The 15,782-nt window shown below is 36.2% G+C and overlaps 1 protein-coding gene across 2 annotated transcripts in view; it reads left to right on the top strand.

Annotated features, from left to right (window-relative positions):
• The window catches only part of DPYD (dihydropyrimidine dehydrogenase), a 931,708-nt gene that overhangs the window by 29,424 nt on the left and 886,502 nt on the right, over positions 1-15,782 (top strand). For both annotated transcript variants that reach the window (XM_069598442.1, XM_069598445.1), the window contains exon 2: positions 11,403-11,513. In XM_069598442.1, the coding sequence (XP_069454543.1) occupies positions 11,403-11,513 (111 nt within the window). The remainder of the gene's footprint in view (positions 1-11,402; positions 11,514-15,782) is intronic.

Here is a 15,782-nt window from a genome sequence, read left to right as displayed (position 1 = left end):
TGAAGAAAAGCAAGTTCCTGCCAACCAGAGCAGGAAATTTTATTTATTGATTAAAGAGTGAGGAAGGGAAAGCTCCATGCTCTAACCATCCCTTCTTCCTGGGGGAGGCAGGCAAGAAAATGTCAAGGGGTTACAGGTGAGTACGTCATCAATTTGAGAAAGGGGTGGAAATTTCCAGAAATAACCAGAGCATGAGTAGTCCCTTGGGCCCTTTTGAGCACATTGTGTCTTGCCACGTGTGGGTCCCCTCTTTCGGTGGAGATCTTAGCGTGATAATGAGGCAAAGGCAACTTTCTCACACTTTGGGTCTTATCTATGGAGGTGCTGCTGTCGTGGTCTGGCTGGAGCCAGTTCAGGGCTGTGTGTTGCCATTTTAGCCCTTTCTGGTTCAGGCTGGTTCAACAGTTTAACCTTAGTTTATATTTAACAGCTACAGCTGTGGTGGTTGGCAAAAAAGGTTAGTCTCTGCACAGGTATTAATAAAATCAGGAAATTAATAGGTCATTTCTGATATAAATCACTTGCTATCCCACATGTTTTCTTTTAGCTGTTAACCATGTAAATGAAGAACAACTAGTCAATCCTTGATTTATTATGCTATTGTGAACCTGAAAATCATGCTGCTTGCTCAATTTAGTTAATTAAAAAAAAAATCTAACCTCAATTAACTAACTAAAGTTCTCCTCCTTTCTTTCCCTTTCTCATTTGCTCATCAGTATGGCTTTATTTTTAGCATGCTGGTGGACACTTAGCCTCTCTTGAGCTAAAATGACCCTTGATCTTGTAAACACAGCTCTTTTAGGGGACAGTGTGTCTTTTATTCAATAGTTAATAGGTTAAAGATAAATTGTAATAGTTTTCGTATTTCTTCAAGAGTCTGAAAAGCTGATTTTACTTTGAGGCCAAAAAATTACTGGAAAGCAAGTTTTGAGATAAAGTTACTAATTTTACTCGACTCTAAAAAAAGTATAAATTCTAGAGTATGAATTTTCTTAGTTATCAGTGAACTGATGAATATATTTTTGGAAATGTAATAATTCTCTTTAATTCTTTTCATTCATAATTTTATCTTTGGTTTCTGTCTATGCACTCATATATATATACATATATATTTCAGCTCTTGCAAACATCAGATATTTTTTAACATGAGTTTTCATAGTTATTCCTTTTTCAAATAAATATGGGTTATTTGAATATATAAAGCACAGATGCTTTGCAATAATATATTAAATGGAAAATAGTTTATAAAGTAATGAGATTGTTTAATAAAATGGCTATAATACAGGTTCTCATCTTTTAAAATATTTTTGATACCTCTCAATAAGAGTTTGCATGTGATACTTCTTTTTCTCAATTCTTGTAAAAATATATCACTATGTAAGTTGGTACATATGCTATACAAATGGTTTAAGGAATAAAGATATATAATTAATGTTTAATATTAATTTCTTTGTTAATATTTTTATTTTTTAAAATTTAAGCATACCATGTAATATCTCTTTTATTTATTTTAAAATTTCTTTTTGTCTTGATAAAATAGAAATATAGACTCAATATAGTACCATTTGCAATCTAAAGAGAAAAGTATCTTTTAAAGTAATGCCCTGGATTTACAGCATTTGCATAATTTCACAGACAATAGAATCCTTTCCATGGCTGTTATGGACCGAATGTTTGTCCCTCTTAAATTTTGTGTGGTGACGTGCTGACTCTCAATGTGATAGTAATTGGAGATGAGGCCTACTCAGAACTGTGAGAAAGAAATGTCTCTGAGATTCCTTAATAGCAGCCCAAGTTGACCAATACAGAGTCTAAGTCAGAGTCAATCACCACCTTTGGGATGCTCCGTTCTGTGTTAAGAATTACTAGAGTAATATCAGATGTATAAGTTAGGGTTCCTGTGTTTGAATTCTTAATCTTTTCTGAAAAACATTAAAAGTCATTTTTCAATTAGGGAGCACTTAAGTACCTAGTATGTGATGTGTGTTCTGTAAGTGAAGGAGAGTACACAGTGGACCTTGCAAATACAGACAGCAGCTTCACGTAGAAGATCTTTGCTTGCTGAGCAGGAGAGTGCCATGATGAAGTTTTTTAAGATATATAAACTGTTTTATTTGTGTTACCTATGGGTTCAGTAGAAATAAGTCAAATTTCCCATGCAATATAACTAGCGTGTGAAGGGGTTCATTCATTTCTAGTTGATGATTTTTTTTTCAGAGAGGGAGAGGGTGGGATGATTTGGGAGAATGACATTCTAACATGTATACTATCATGTAAGAATTGAATCGCCAGTCTATGTCTGCCGCAGGATGCAGCATGCGTGGGGCTGGTGCATGGGGATGACCCAGAGAGATGTTATGGGGAGGGAGGTGGGAGGGGGGTTCATGTTTGGGAACGCATGTAAGAATTAAAGATTCTAAAATTTAAAAAATAAAAAACAAAAAAAAAAAAGAAAGAAAAGCATCAACACTAGAGAATAATGCTAATCAGGCCATATATCACCCATTGTTCTTGTTTGTTACCAATAATTATTTGAAACTACAAATTATATGAAATTTCATCTAGTTGCAATAAAAACTGACCTCTTTATGTAGTACCATAAAAAAAAATAAAATAAAATTTGTAACTTTTTACTTGTCTTTCTTAGGAAGGAATTGTAATGTCAGTTAACCTAAACGTGTTGGGACCAAAGGTCCATAAGTTATATATAGTTATATGTGTTATAAAATGATATCTACATTGCTATATACATGTAATGGATTTTAAAAATCTATATTTGAATTTCATGACCCTTCCACACTGCCATTTTAATTTGTGTAGAGCATATTGCATTTTCAGACAAAGTGCCTTTGAAATTGGAGGCTTAGGGCAAAAATAACTTCAGGAACCAATGATTTGGTTTCATCTGAGAAACATCTCTACTTACCATCTCTTTACAGTTACCTTTTCACCTGTTTTCTTCATCTTTTTCTATATTCCTGTACTTTGGGCTTCCCTGGTGGTTCCGATGGTAAAGAATCTGCCTGCAATGTGGGAGACCTGGGTTTGATTCCTGGGTTGGGAAGATCTCTGGAGAAGGGAAAGGCTACCCACTCCGTATTCTTGCTTGGAGAATTCTGTGGACAGAGGAGCCTGGAAGCCCATGGGTTTGCAAAGAGTCAGAGGACTGAGTGACTTTCACTTTTGCTTGTTTTCTTCATCTTTTTCTATATTTATACTTAAAAAAATGATTCATATATATATATGTATTCAAAATGAACAATACAAGAATATGAATGCAGATTGGTTCAGTAGAGTCTAAAATCTAGATCCATCACATACTAATTGATACCATGTGTTAAGCACTTTCTGCATGGACAGTTCTAAGTTTTATATGTCATCCTCAAAATGATCTTATGTGGTAGGTACTATGACTAATCAACAGTTTATAGTTGAAGAAGTAGAGGGATAGAGAGTTTAAATAACCAGCAAAAAGTAATAGAGCTAAAATCTAAGCCCATTTAACCTCTAACTGTGCATATTGTTTAGTAAGTACTTAGCACAATTAAAGTTGTAAAACTTAAGACTGTTAGAGACTCCATCCTTCATCAATTATGTATTAATAATAATGAAATAGTCATTGTGCATAAAGGAGAAAATATTCTTTGAATAGAGTTAATCAAATGAAAAATGTGGAAGATAAGTTATTTGGACAGGTAGTACAATCTAAAGGAAAAGAAATCTAAGCTTATACAAAGAATGAAAGTGCATTCAGTTCAGTCACTCAGTCGTGTCCGACTCTTTGCGACCCCATGAATCGCAGCACGCCAGGCCTCCCTGTCCATCACCACCTCCCAGAGTTCACTCAGACTCACGTCCATTGAGTCAGTGATGCAATCCAGCCATCTCATCCTGGGTCATCCCCTTCTCCTCCTGCCCCCAATCCCTCCCAGCATCAAAGTCTTCTCCAATGAGTCAACTCTTCACATGGGATGGCCAAAGTACTGGAGTTTCAGCTTTAGCATCATTCCTTCCAAAGAAATTCCCGGGTTGATCTCCTTTAGAATGAACTGGTTGTATTTCCTGCACTCCAAGGGATTCTCAAGAGTCTTCTCCAACACCACAGTTCAAAAGCATCAATTCTTCAGCGCTCAGCCTTCTTCACAGTCCAACTCTCACATCCATACATGACTACTGGAAAAACCATAGCCTTGACTAGACAGACCTTAGTCGGCAAAGTAATGTCTCTGCTTTTGAATATGCTATCTAGGTTGGTCATAACTTTTCTACCAAGGAGTAAGCGTCTTTTAATTTCATGGCTGCAATCACCATGTGCAGTGATTTTGGAGCCCCTCAAAATAAAGTCTGACACTGTTTCCCCATCTATTTCCCATGGAGTGATGGGACCGGATGCCATGATCTTCATTTTCTGAATGTTGAGCTTTAAGCCAACTTTTAAATATAGGAAAATCTGAGAGTTCTTGACTAGGACTGATTGCCATGACTTTTCAAGGTTTTCAGACTTCAAGGTTATTTATATTGATCTCTTAAGTGTGGGTGTAAGGTGCAAAATTGAGGCTGTGTTCTCTCTTCTACTCCCAAACCAGCTGGAGTTCTGAGCTTATCCAAGAACCAAAGGCACATTTGTAAATTCTTAAGTTACTTACTTAAACTGTCCTTACACTATGATCAGTGATAGACATGGCAGAGGGTGGGGTAATTGGCTGAGATTGGGGTTTATAAGCAAGAGACGGTTAAGCAAATGAAAAGTTCAGTTCTCAACTGCTAAACGTTTGTTAGATTGTTACCTGGATGAAGTAAGAGATACTTAACAAAAGGATTAAGCAACAGCTATTTATTTTTCCGTTAACCAGGAGTATTTATTGAAGAAAAAATGCTGCCACAATACATTTTATTGAAATTAACATAGTTATACCAAATTATGAAAAATGAGAGAAACAAGTTTTAAATTTTATTTACTTATTATTTATTTTGAACCAGGAAAAGTAGGAGACATTTACAAAGCACTTAGGATACATCATCAGAGAAAAATTTAAGCATAATTTAAATAAGACAAAATTTAATGAATTAATAAGTTCAGCTTGTAAATTGAAAATGTTGGTATATGTGTATTATGTTGTATATATGTATAATGGCTCAGAATTAAAGTAAGTAATGACCAGTACTGAAGAGGAAACATTTGCTTATAATTTAAAATGCAAAGGATGGAGGGAGCTTGCTGTGCTGTGCTGTGTTTAGTCTCTCAGCCGCGTCTGACTCTTTGTGACCCCATGGACTGTAGCCCACCAGGCTCCTCTGTCCATGGGAGAATCTCCAGGCAAGAATACTGAAGTGAGTTGCTAGCCCTCCTTCAGGGAATATTCCCAACCCAGGGCTCAAACCCAGGTCTCCCGCATTGAGGGCCTATTCTTGACCATCTGAGCCACCAGGGGAGCCTAAGAATACTGGAGTGGGTAGTCTATCTCTTCTCTAGCGGATCTTCCTGATCCAGGAATCAAACCAAGATGTCCTTCATTGTAGGTGGATTCTTTACCAGCTGAGCTACCAGGAAATCCTGGAGAGAGCTTAATGGTGCATTAGGTTTGAATAATTGATACTGAGATGTAAAGCAAAGCTATGCTTTTAGAAAGAGAATATATTGGCCAAATGACTTTCTGCAGTTGGAATTCAAGCTCTCAGCACTCAGTTCCAGTATTTGGGGGCTAAGACTTAATGCTTTTATTTGTGAACTGAGGCCCTGTGATTGTAGTCAATAAGAGCTCCTTTTTGTGTTCTCTATGGTAGTAGTATAGAAGGCCACTTCTCAGATGCAGGATTCTAGTTTGTGTGTTGTGGCCTTCTATCTGCTTCCCAGAGAAGAACTGACAGACAGCACAGGGAAAACACATGCCTCTGATTTGATGTCGTGTGTGAATCCATCTTCTGATCATATTCTGTCATTTCTTAACCTAAATAAAATTAGTGCAGTGAAATTCTCTCAATTCTGTTTTTTTCCCCTCTAGAATCACCAGTACATTTTTATTGAAGTGATTGGGGAAGCCAAAGGCCAAATTCTTTGCATGGGAGAAAATCTTCCTTTATAAGTAATATGCCTTATTTCTGAAAGGGTTAATGGGTCTCTTAAACTGCTCAATTTATCCAGAGAGGGGACCCTGTGACCCTGTTAGGACCTGGCTTTGGTCATTTCTTAGGAAGAATGCAATTTAGAACTCTCCTATATTGTTCTGCCAGCTGCTTAGTTATTGATGATATTGACTTTTAGTTTCAAAAAGTCTTGCTTTGGAAAATTGTTTTTAACAGCTCTCAACCACTCATGTCTTGTATTTTTATTTTATATCACTTTTCATTTGGGATATTATTAAGTCAAATCCTTGGTAACCATTCTCCACAATCCAATTTATTTTTACCCAAGATCCATTGAATTCAACTCACTGCCTTTTTGCAAAAGGTTAACCCAATATTTCATGTTGTGTTATACTTTCTACTTATGCTGTGCAAAAGAAAAGTTACTGTGATAAGCAGCCAATAAATTGCATTCAGAATGTTTATTCTTAAAAGTTACATTACTGTGCCAACATAGATAAACATAATCATTTATCACAATATGAATTGTGGAAGTAAAAACTAAATGAAATACAGCTATCTTTCTCGCATATTATCTAGTTCTTTTTTTTTTTTCCTTTAAATGTTGGCCACAATAACTACTTTAAAAAACGTCATCTTCTTATTTATCAGCTTGAATTAATGTGTGAGATGACTAATGGTTCAAATAGGATAAATAAACAAACAAAATTGCTTCTGTTTCATGATAAAAAAGTTTTCTATTTTATTTGTATATAAATAGGATTACTTAGTTTTCTATCGTTGGCTCTTATTACTAGGTTGCTTTGGAATTATTTTATCATGAGGAATATATTGTTTAAACCTCATAGATTTATTGTACATTTGTTGTCCAGAACACAGATATCTAAGTTGATCAACTGAAGAAATATCATGTCTAACATATATAGCAATTACTCAAAGTAATCTTCATTTATGTTAGGCTAATAAAATAAGCCCCAATAATGTTTATTAGAATGAATGTAGTATTCAGTGAAATTCACTGAATGTAGAATTTACTGTGTATTATTAATACTATTATTTAGTAACAGCTTTATTGAGATATAATTCACATACTGTACAGTTCACAAATATAGAGTGTAGAATTCAAAGACTTTTATTGTATTCATAGTTTGCTACTAAGACCGTGATCAATTTTCATCTACCCAAAGAAATCATATACCCTTCAGCATTCATGCTGCCTTTGCCCCTAATCCCCCAGTCCCTGGCAACCACATCTACTTTCTGTCTCTATAGACTTCTCTATTTTGGACATTTTATATAAGTGGAGTAATACAGGATGTGGGATTTTGTAACTGACTCCTCTCAGCACAATGTTTACTGTGTGCATGTTTCTTGTTTGTAAATTTCCCAAATTTCCTTCTGTTACTGACATCTGTATTCATTCCATTATGGTTGGATAGCTGCTTTGTATGATTTTAACCTTTTAAAATTTATTAAGGTTTGTCTTATGGCCTAGCATCTGGTTTGTCACAGAGAATGTTTTGTGGATACTTGAGACATGAAATTAAAAGATGCCTGCTCCTTGCAAAAAAAAGCTATAACCAACCTAGACAGCATATTAAAAAGCAGAGACATTACTTTGCCAACAAAGTTCCGTCTAGTCAAAGCTATGGTTTTTCCAGTAGTCATGTATGGATGTGGGAGTTGGACCATAAAGAAAGCTGAGTGCTGAAGAATTGATGCTGTGGTGTTGGAGAAGAATCTTGAGAGTCCCTCTGCAAGAAGATCCTACCAGTCCATCCTAAAGGAAATCAGCCCTGAATATTCATTGGAAGGACTGATGCTGAAGCTGAATCTCCAATAGTTTGGCCACCTGATGCAAAGAACTGACTTATTGGAAAAGACCCTGATGCTGGGAAAGACTGAAAGCAGGAGGAGAAGGGGACGACAGAGGATGAGATAGTTGGATAGCATCACCGACTTGATGGACATGAGTTTGAGCAAGCTCCGGGAGTTGATGATGGACAAGGAAACCTGGCATCCAGCAGTCCATGAAGTTGCAAAAAGTTGGACATGACTGAGCAGCTGAACTGAACTGAGAAGAATATGCATTCTGCAATTTGATGAAATGTAGCTATTATTTATTAGGTTTAGTTGGTTTACAATATTCAAATCCATTTCCTTTTTGTTCTTCTGTCTTGAATATAGTATTCTTGGTTGACAATTTTTTTTCTTTTAGTTCATTGAAAATCTTATCCTGCTACTCTTAGACATCTATTATTCCTGATGAGAAGTCAACCGTTAAACTATTGGAGTTGTACATTTGAGTATTTTTCTCTTGCTACTTTCAAGATTTTCTCTTTGGTGTTGACTTTTAGCTCTTTTGCCAGTGTGTCTATGTGTGGATCTTTTTGCATTTATCCTACTTAAATTTATTCATCTTACTGAATATATAGTTTAATGTTTTTTTCTTTTTTTAAAAAAAATCAAATTTTCAGTCCCATTATTTTTCTTATATTTTTCACCTCCGTTCTTGCCTTCCTTTCTGAAATCTTGCTACAGTATCTTGGAGCACTTAACTGTGTTGGAGAAGACTCTTGAGAGTCCCTTGTACTGCAAGGACATCAAACCAGTCAATCCTAAAGGAGATCAGTCCTGGGTGTTCATTGGAAGGACTGATGCTGAAGCTGAAGCTCCAATACTTTGGCCACCTGATGCAAAGAGCCAACTCATTACAAAAGACCCTGATGCTGGGAAAGACTGAAGGCAAGAGGAAAAGGGGACGACAGAGGACGAGATGGTTGCATGGCATCCCTGACTTCATGGACATGAGTTTGAACAAACTCTGGGAGATGGTTAAGGAGGACAGGGAAGCCTGGGGTGCTGCAGTCTAGAATTGTAAAGAGACAGACATGACTGAGTGACTCAACAACAACAAATTGTGTACCATATATCCTTAAGGCTGTGTTAATTTTTTGAAAAATATTTTTTGTCTTTGTCTTTTGGACTGCATAATATCTCTTGAGTTCTCTTAAAGTTTGCTGATTCTTTCTTCTGCAAATTAAGATATACTATTGAGCCCTTCTAGTAAATTTTTTATTTCAGTTACTATAGTTTATTATCTCCAGAATTTTAAAAATAATTTTTATGTCTTTATGAGTATTCTCTGGTGAAATATTGTTATCATACCTTCCTTATAATGGCTGCTTTGAAGTTTTTATTAAATGTTACACCTGAAACCTCTGAATGGCAGAGGTTACCTGCTGTACCTCTGTTACCTGCTTTTGTTCTTGCATGGACCATATAATCCTGTTTCTTTGAATGTCTTTTAATTTTGTTTTAATGGAAAATGGAACATTTCAGATGATATAGCGATTCTGGATACTAATTTCCCTCTACCCCATCCCAGAGTTGGGGGCTGGTTGTTGTTAGCCTGTTTATTTAGTGATTTGGCGGACTGCTTTAGATATGTCTGTTTCCCTGATTTTTGATAGCACTCACATAGGGTGAGGCCATGGGCTTCAGTAACTGTGGTATGACAGTGCTTTTAGTGGGACTCTCTGTGCCTTCTCTTTGGATTTCATTGTTAAATGGTCCACCTCTGTGGGTATTACACCCAGTTCTTTGTCTCTTTGATTTCTAGTTGATTGCTCTGCTGTTTTTGGCAATGCCTTGGGATGTATTAATAAATTACTTCACAGTGTGATTCAGTCAAATTTGGGCCCCTTTGCAAGAGTAGTTTTTAGGTGAGTCTTTGAGATTTCTTGTGGCCATACAGGAGCCATTAGGTATTCTTTCTGGTAAACTGTCTGCCTTGTGATTTAGTTTATTGCTCTCCTGAAGCTACCTCCTTCCTCTTAATTGCCTGGCATTGAAATCTTTATTGTTTTTGAGAGTACCCTTAGCCTTGAACTTCCCATGTATTAATTTAAATGAAGTCAGTTCTTCTGTTTGTCTGGCCTCTTTCTCTGGGAAAAAAACCTCTGTCACAGCTCCAGATCTAGGGGTAGTTACAGTGGCCTGCATTTCTGGGAGCCACACTCCTGCTTTTTGAGCAGGGCCCTGGTATAGGCAGTAACCTCTGATCTCAGTTTGCTTCTCCTGGTTTGCTAACTCTAAGCCATGGGCAAGCTGATATAATGGTGATCAGGATCCTGTTATAGGCCTGTTGCTCCTGAGACAGAGCCTTTCTTCTGTGAGTGGGTATGGGAAAAGCAAGGAGCTCCTGACTTCTCAGCTACACTTTCTGGTCTTTACTTGCTACATAGCTGGTAGACTGGGGAGAGGGGGTTAGGTATACTAATACCCTGCCTTTCTTTGGGAGATACCTCAGTGTCACCTAGAGGGTGGGGGGAGGGTCAGCCCTCTGTTCTTGGCTGTATTCACCTGAGGTAGAATTCCTGTGTGCTGAACTGGGAGCCTGGAGGAGGGATACAGGCCTGCACTTCCAATGCCACAGACCCTCGCCATTCTTACCAAGTTTTAGTAGGTTTTTTTCAATAACAATTTCTTCATTTGCTCTTTGACTATAAGAATTTCTGGAGACTTCAAGGATTCTTATTTTTACTAATTTTTATCAGTTATATTGTTCTATTAGGGAGTTGATCTGCAGAGGTCCTCATTCATTCTTTCTGGATGAGTCCCAGTGGTCATGTTTTAAAGCCTTGCTTAAGACAGGCCTTTTGAATTAATTATTTCTTTAGTTATTCAGGTGCTGCTTTACACATGTGTTTAAAACGTTTTCCATTCTATTTTATACCTCAAAAAGTCACAATAAAATGTAGACTCCATCTTTGGATAAATTCACATGTAAGTCCAACACTCAAGAACTGAATTCTGATTCAATCCCTTCTGCATGTTAATTATTAGATCTTGAACAGGTTACTTAACCACCCTGAATTTATTTCCACATCCAAAATTTTGAGATAGCAGTAGCTATTTGTACATTAAATAAATACATGTGAAAGCAATTGGTAAAGCTCTAAAAACTTAGTGGAGATTATTATTACTAGTTTAAATCACGTCTGTAATGAAGTGTCTGCCTCTCTTTTCATTCTTATTTAAGAATACTATTTATAAAATTTATCTTAAATTCAATTGTTATATTTTACATGTTTTTGAACTCCTTCATGTTATCATAAATAAATATTTGTATAAAGTGAACTGGGATATCACCTAGGAAATGGTTTCTTTAGATAAGTTTGTTGTGGAATTACAGTCGTAGAAGGGGAAAACAACATTTTTAATATACATCTTTGGAGTATGTGTGTGAAATCATAAAATTTTATTTTTTAAAGTCCAGCATATTTATGCTTATATTTTGTCTATGTTATCTTCAGAGTATCCTGGCTTTAAATCCTCGAACACAGTCTCATGCAACTCTGCGTTCCACTTTGGCCAAGAAATTAGATAAGAAACATTGGAAAAGAAATCCTGATAAGAACTGCTTTGTAAGTACCACTGATACATGGTTTCATGCTGAAAATTATCTCATTCTACAGTGTAAGACATGATTTTATATATACTTAGAAATATAATTAAATATGTGTAAAATATAGCAGTAGTTTTTTTATATTTAAATATTTTATATTTGAATCTTCTAAAAAATGTGATTAATTTTCCTTCTTAAAAAATCTTTTGAAATAGATTAAAATCATAAATTTGGTTTGTGCCAGATTTTATTTTTTGAAAATGAATAAAAACCTCTTAAAATAATTTTATAATAACATAATGATATAGAAGAGTTTCCAAATTTCAGACATAATTCAACTGAAGAAGGGTATCCTAGTATACACAAACTGTTGTTAAATATTCTTTTGGGGAACATATAAACATTAAGTGTTCAATATGAACATCTTATATTTCCAGATGAGGTGCAGATGGAAAAATCTGTGATTACTGACTGCTAGAATGTTATTTAATTGGGTCCATGAAATCATTATAGGGCTAGGATTATTAGGCTATAAATGGGGATTAAGTAAGTACAACTTTGAAGGCAATATTTAATATGCCATTGTATGAGGTATAAATATTTGTTAGGAGAACAACTTCCTTTTCACCTGATTTCCTGAAATTAATTTCTCCAAGGACTCCTCTGGTGGCTCAGATGGTAAAAGAGTCTACCTGCAATGCAGGAGACCTGAGTTAATCCCTGGGTTGAGAAGATCCTCTGGAGAAGAAAATGGCAACCCACTCCAGTATTCTTGCCTGGAGAATCCCATGGACAAATGAGCCTGGTGTGCTACAATCCATGGGGTTGCAAAGAGTTGGAGGAAAATTAATTTCTCCAACATTAATTTTCTCCAAGTGATTAGTGAGTGAGCCATTTAATAAGTATAAACTTATTTAACATTAGCTCTTTTGATACTTTGTGTATATGTTCTTTTTAAAACAATGATTTTTAGTTCATTTTTATGTACTTCTTAACTACATATAAGCTCTTTTAGAGTAGGAATTGAGGGTATTTGTACATGTACATTTGTATTTTATCTGATTTTTAATTTTTCTGTCACTGGCCAACCAGCAAAGTTTTTTGGATTAAAAAAGAGAGATAGAAATACAGGGAAACAACATGATTTGTAATGATAACACAGCCACTTAACTAGAAGATTTGGATTTGTAATTCAGTTTTCCTTGCTCCACTTCTGTGAGCTTTGCATTCTACCATGACATCTCTCGTAGAGGTCTCTGGAAGGACACTAGTGTGGTCCAAATTAGATCAAGGAATGAATCAGCTATCAGTTGTGATCCTGTATAATGATATAAACAGTTGAAGGACATTGAAAAAAGAATCATGTAATTTTCAAACTTAGAAATCCTTTACTGATTATCAAGTCTCTCTCATTTGAAATGTGTGAGAATTATGATCCAGATAAATTAAACTCTCTAGGGTTTCCCCTTTATAGATTATTATAGAGATACCAAGGGAAAATTTTATGCAAAGATGAGCTCAATAAAGGACCGACATGGTAGGGACCTAATCGAAGCAGAAGATATTAAGGAGACGTGGCAAGAATGTACAGAAGAACTGGACAAAAAAGATCTTCATGACCCAGATAATCACAATGGTGTGATCACTCACCTAGAGCCAGACATCCTGGAATGTGAAGTCAAGTGGGCCTTAGGAAGCATCACTACGAAGAAAGCTAGTAGAGGTGATGGAATTCCTGTTGAGCTATTTCAAATTCTGAAAGATGATGCTGTGAAAGTGCTGCACTCAATATGCCAGCAAATTTGGAAAATTCAGCAGTGGCCACAGGACTGGAAAAGGTCAGTTTTCATTGCAATCCCAAAGGCAATGCCAAAGAGTGCTCAAACTACTGCACAATTGCACTCGTCTCACATGCTAGTAAAGTGATGCTTAAAATTCTCCAAGCCAGGCTTCAGCAATACGTGAACCGTGAACTTCCAGATGTTCAAGCTGGTTTTAGAAAAGGCAGAGGAACCAGAGATCAAATTGCCAACATCCACTGGATCATTGAAAAAGCAAGAGAGTTCCTGAAAAACATCTATTTCTGCTTTATTGACTATACCAAAGCCTTTGACTGTGTGGATCACAATAAACTGTGGAAAATTCTGAAAGAGATGGGAATACCAGACCACCTGACCTGCCCCTTGAGAAATCTGTATGCAGGCTAGGAAACAACAGTTGGAACTGGACGTGGAACAACAGACTTGTTCCAAACAGGAAAAGGAGTCCGTCAAGGCTGTATATTGTCACCCTGCTTATTTAACTTCTATGCAGAGTACATCATGAGAAACGCTGGGCTGGTGGAAGCACAAGCTGGAATCAAGATTGCTGGGAGAGATATCAATAACCTCAGATATGCAGATGACACCACCCTTATAGCAGAAAATGAAGAGGAACAAAAAAGCCTCGTGATGAAAGTGAAAGAGAAGAGTGAAAAAGTTGTCTTAAATCTCAACATTCAGAAAACTAAGATCATGGCATGCGGTCCTATCACTTCATGGCAAATAGATGGGGAAATAGTGGAAACAGTGTCAGACTTTATTTTTCTGGGCTCCAAAATCACTGCAGATGGTGATTGCAGCCATGAAATTAAAAGAAGCTTACTCCTTGGAAGGAAAGTTATGACCAACCTAGATAGCATATTCAAAAGCAGAGACATTACTTTGCCAACAGAGTAGTCAAGCCTATGGTTTTTCCAGTGGTCATGAATGGATGTGAGAGTTGAACTATAAAGAAAGCTGAGCACCAAAGAATTGATGCTTTTGAACTGTGGTGTTGGAGAAGACTCTTGAGAGTCCATTGGACTGCGAGGAGATCCAACCAGTCCATCCTAAAGGAGATCAGTCCCGAGTGTTCATTGGAAGGACTGATGTTGAAGCTGAAACTCCAAAACTTTGGCCACCTCATGTGAAGAGCTGACTCATTTGAAAAGATACTGATTCTGGGAAAGTTTGAGGGCAGGAGGAGAAGGGGACGATAGAGGGTGAGATGGTTGGATGACATCATCACCTCAATGGACATGGGTTTGGGTGGACTCCGGGAGTTTGTGATGGACAGGGAGGCCTACCATACTGCGGTTCATGGGGTTGCAAAGAGTCGGACATGACTGAGCGACTGAACTGTACTGAGACTGTTTATTTAGAAGGGGAGACGTTTACCATTATTATTGCTGTGTTTTTATTATTCTTATTTTATGAAAAATTAGTATTTTCATTCCATAATGTTAGCTATAAATTGAGTATCTCATATTTTCTTTTTTTTGTAATTGACCAGGATATAGTAAAATAGGTTTTCTGCATTAAATACATATTGGCACAGATTTCTAGGAAAGCAGTTTGACAGTGTCTTTGTCAGTATCTTTGACAATATTTGTTAATACATGTGTTAGTTTTCTAGGACTGTTATAAAAAAATACCGCAGACTGGGTGGCCTGAAGAACAGTTTATTTTCTCCATATTCTGGAGGCTAGGAATCTGAGATCAAGGTGTCAGCTTGGTTGATTTCTTCTGAGGCATCTCTCTTGATGATAGGTGGCTGCCTTTTCACTCTCTTCTCATGGTCTTCCCCCTGTGCGTGTCCAAATATCTTCTTATAATGACACCAATATATCAGATAAGAGGCATTCTAATGACCTCATTTTAATTTATTTACCTCTTTTAAGACTGACTCCAAATACATATACATTCTGAGATACTGGGGTTTAGGCCTTTGACAAATGAATTTGAGGGGATTCAGTCCATAAGAATACCTTTAAATTATCAAACACTTAAACCTAGTAATTCATCTTCAGTAAACTATCTTAAGGAGCAAATAAGGAATGTAGGTAAATAATTAAATAGAAAGATTATCCCAATACTGTTTATTTGTAGAGAAAAATGTTGGTGGGAAAATGTGGGTTATAGCTAAGTAACTCAGGGCAGAATCTATTTGGTAGTAAATGGTGCAGCCATTAAATATTTTTAAATAAAATTACTTTTGAAGTAATTAATAATCTGAAAAAGACTTACAATTTATATTATTAATTTATAGACAAGGTACAGAACAACACTATATTTCAGAATGGTTGTATATAGTTTTACAGAACCACACCTATACACCTATTCATACAGAAAAAAATGAAATGTTAATAGTAATTGTATTTGTTTTCTTAGCACTTTTGTATATTTTAGATTTGCTATAATAGCAAGTGTTAGAGGAAAAATGAAAGTTTTAAAGATATGTTAGTATTGTCTCAATTATAAGATCAGAT

This window comes from Ovis canadensis, chromosome 1, assembly GCF_042477335.2.
Source record: "Ovis canadensis isolate MfBH-ARS-UI-01 breed Bighorn chromosome 1, ARS-UI_OviCan_v2, whole genome shotgun sequence".
NCBI lineage: Eukaryota > Metazoa > Chordata > Mammalia > Artiodactyla > Bovidae > Ovis > Ovis canadensis.
This window is presented reverse-complemented; position numbering and strand designations above follow the sequence as displayed.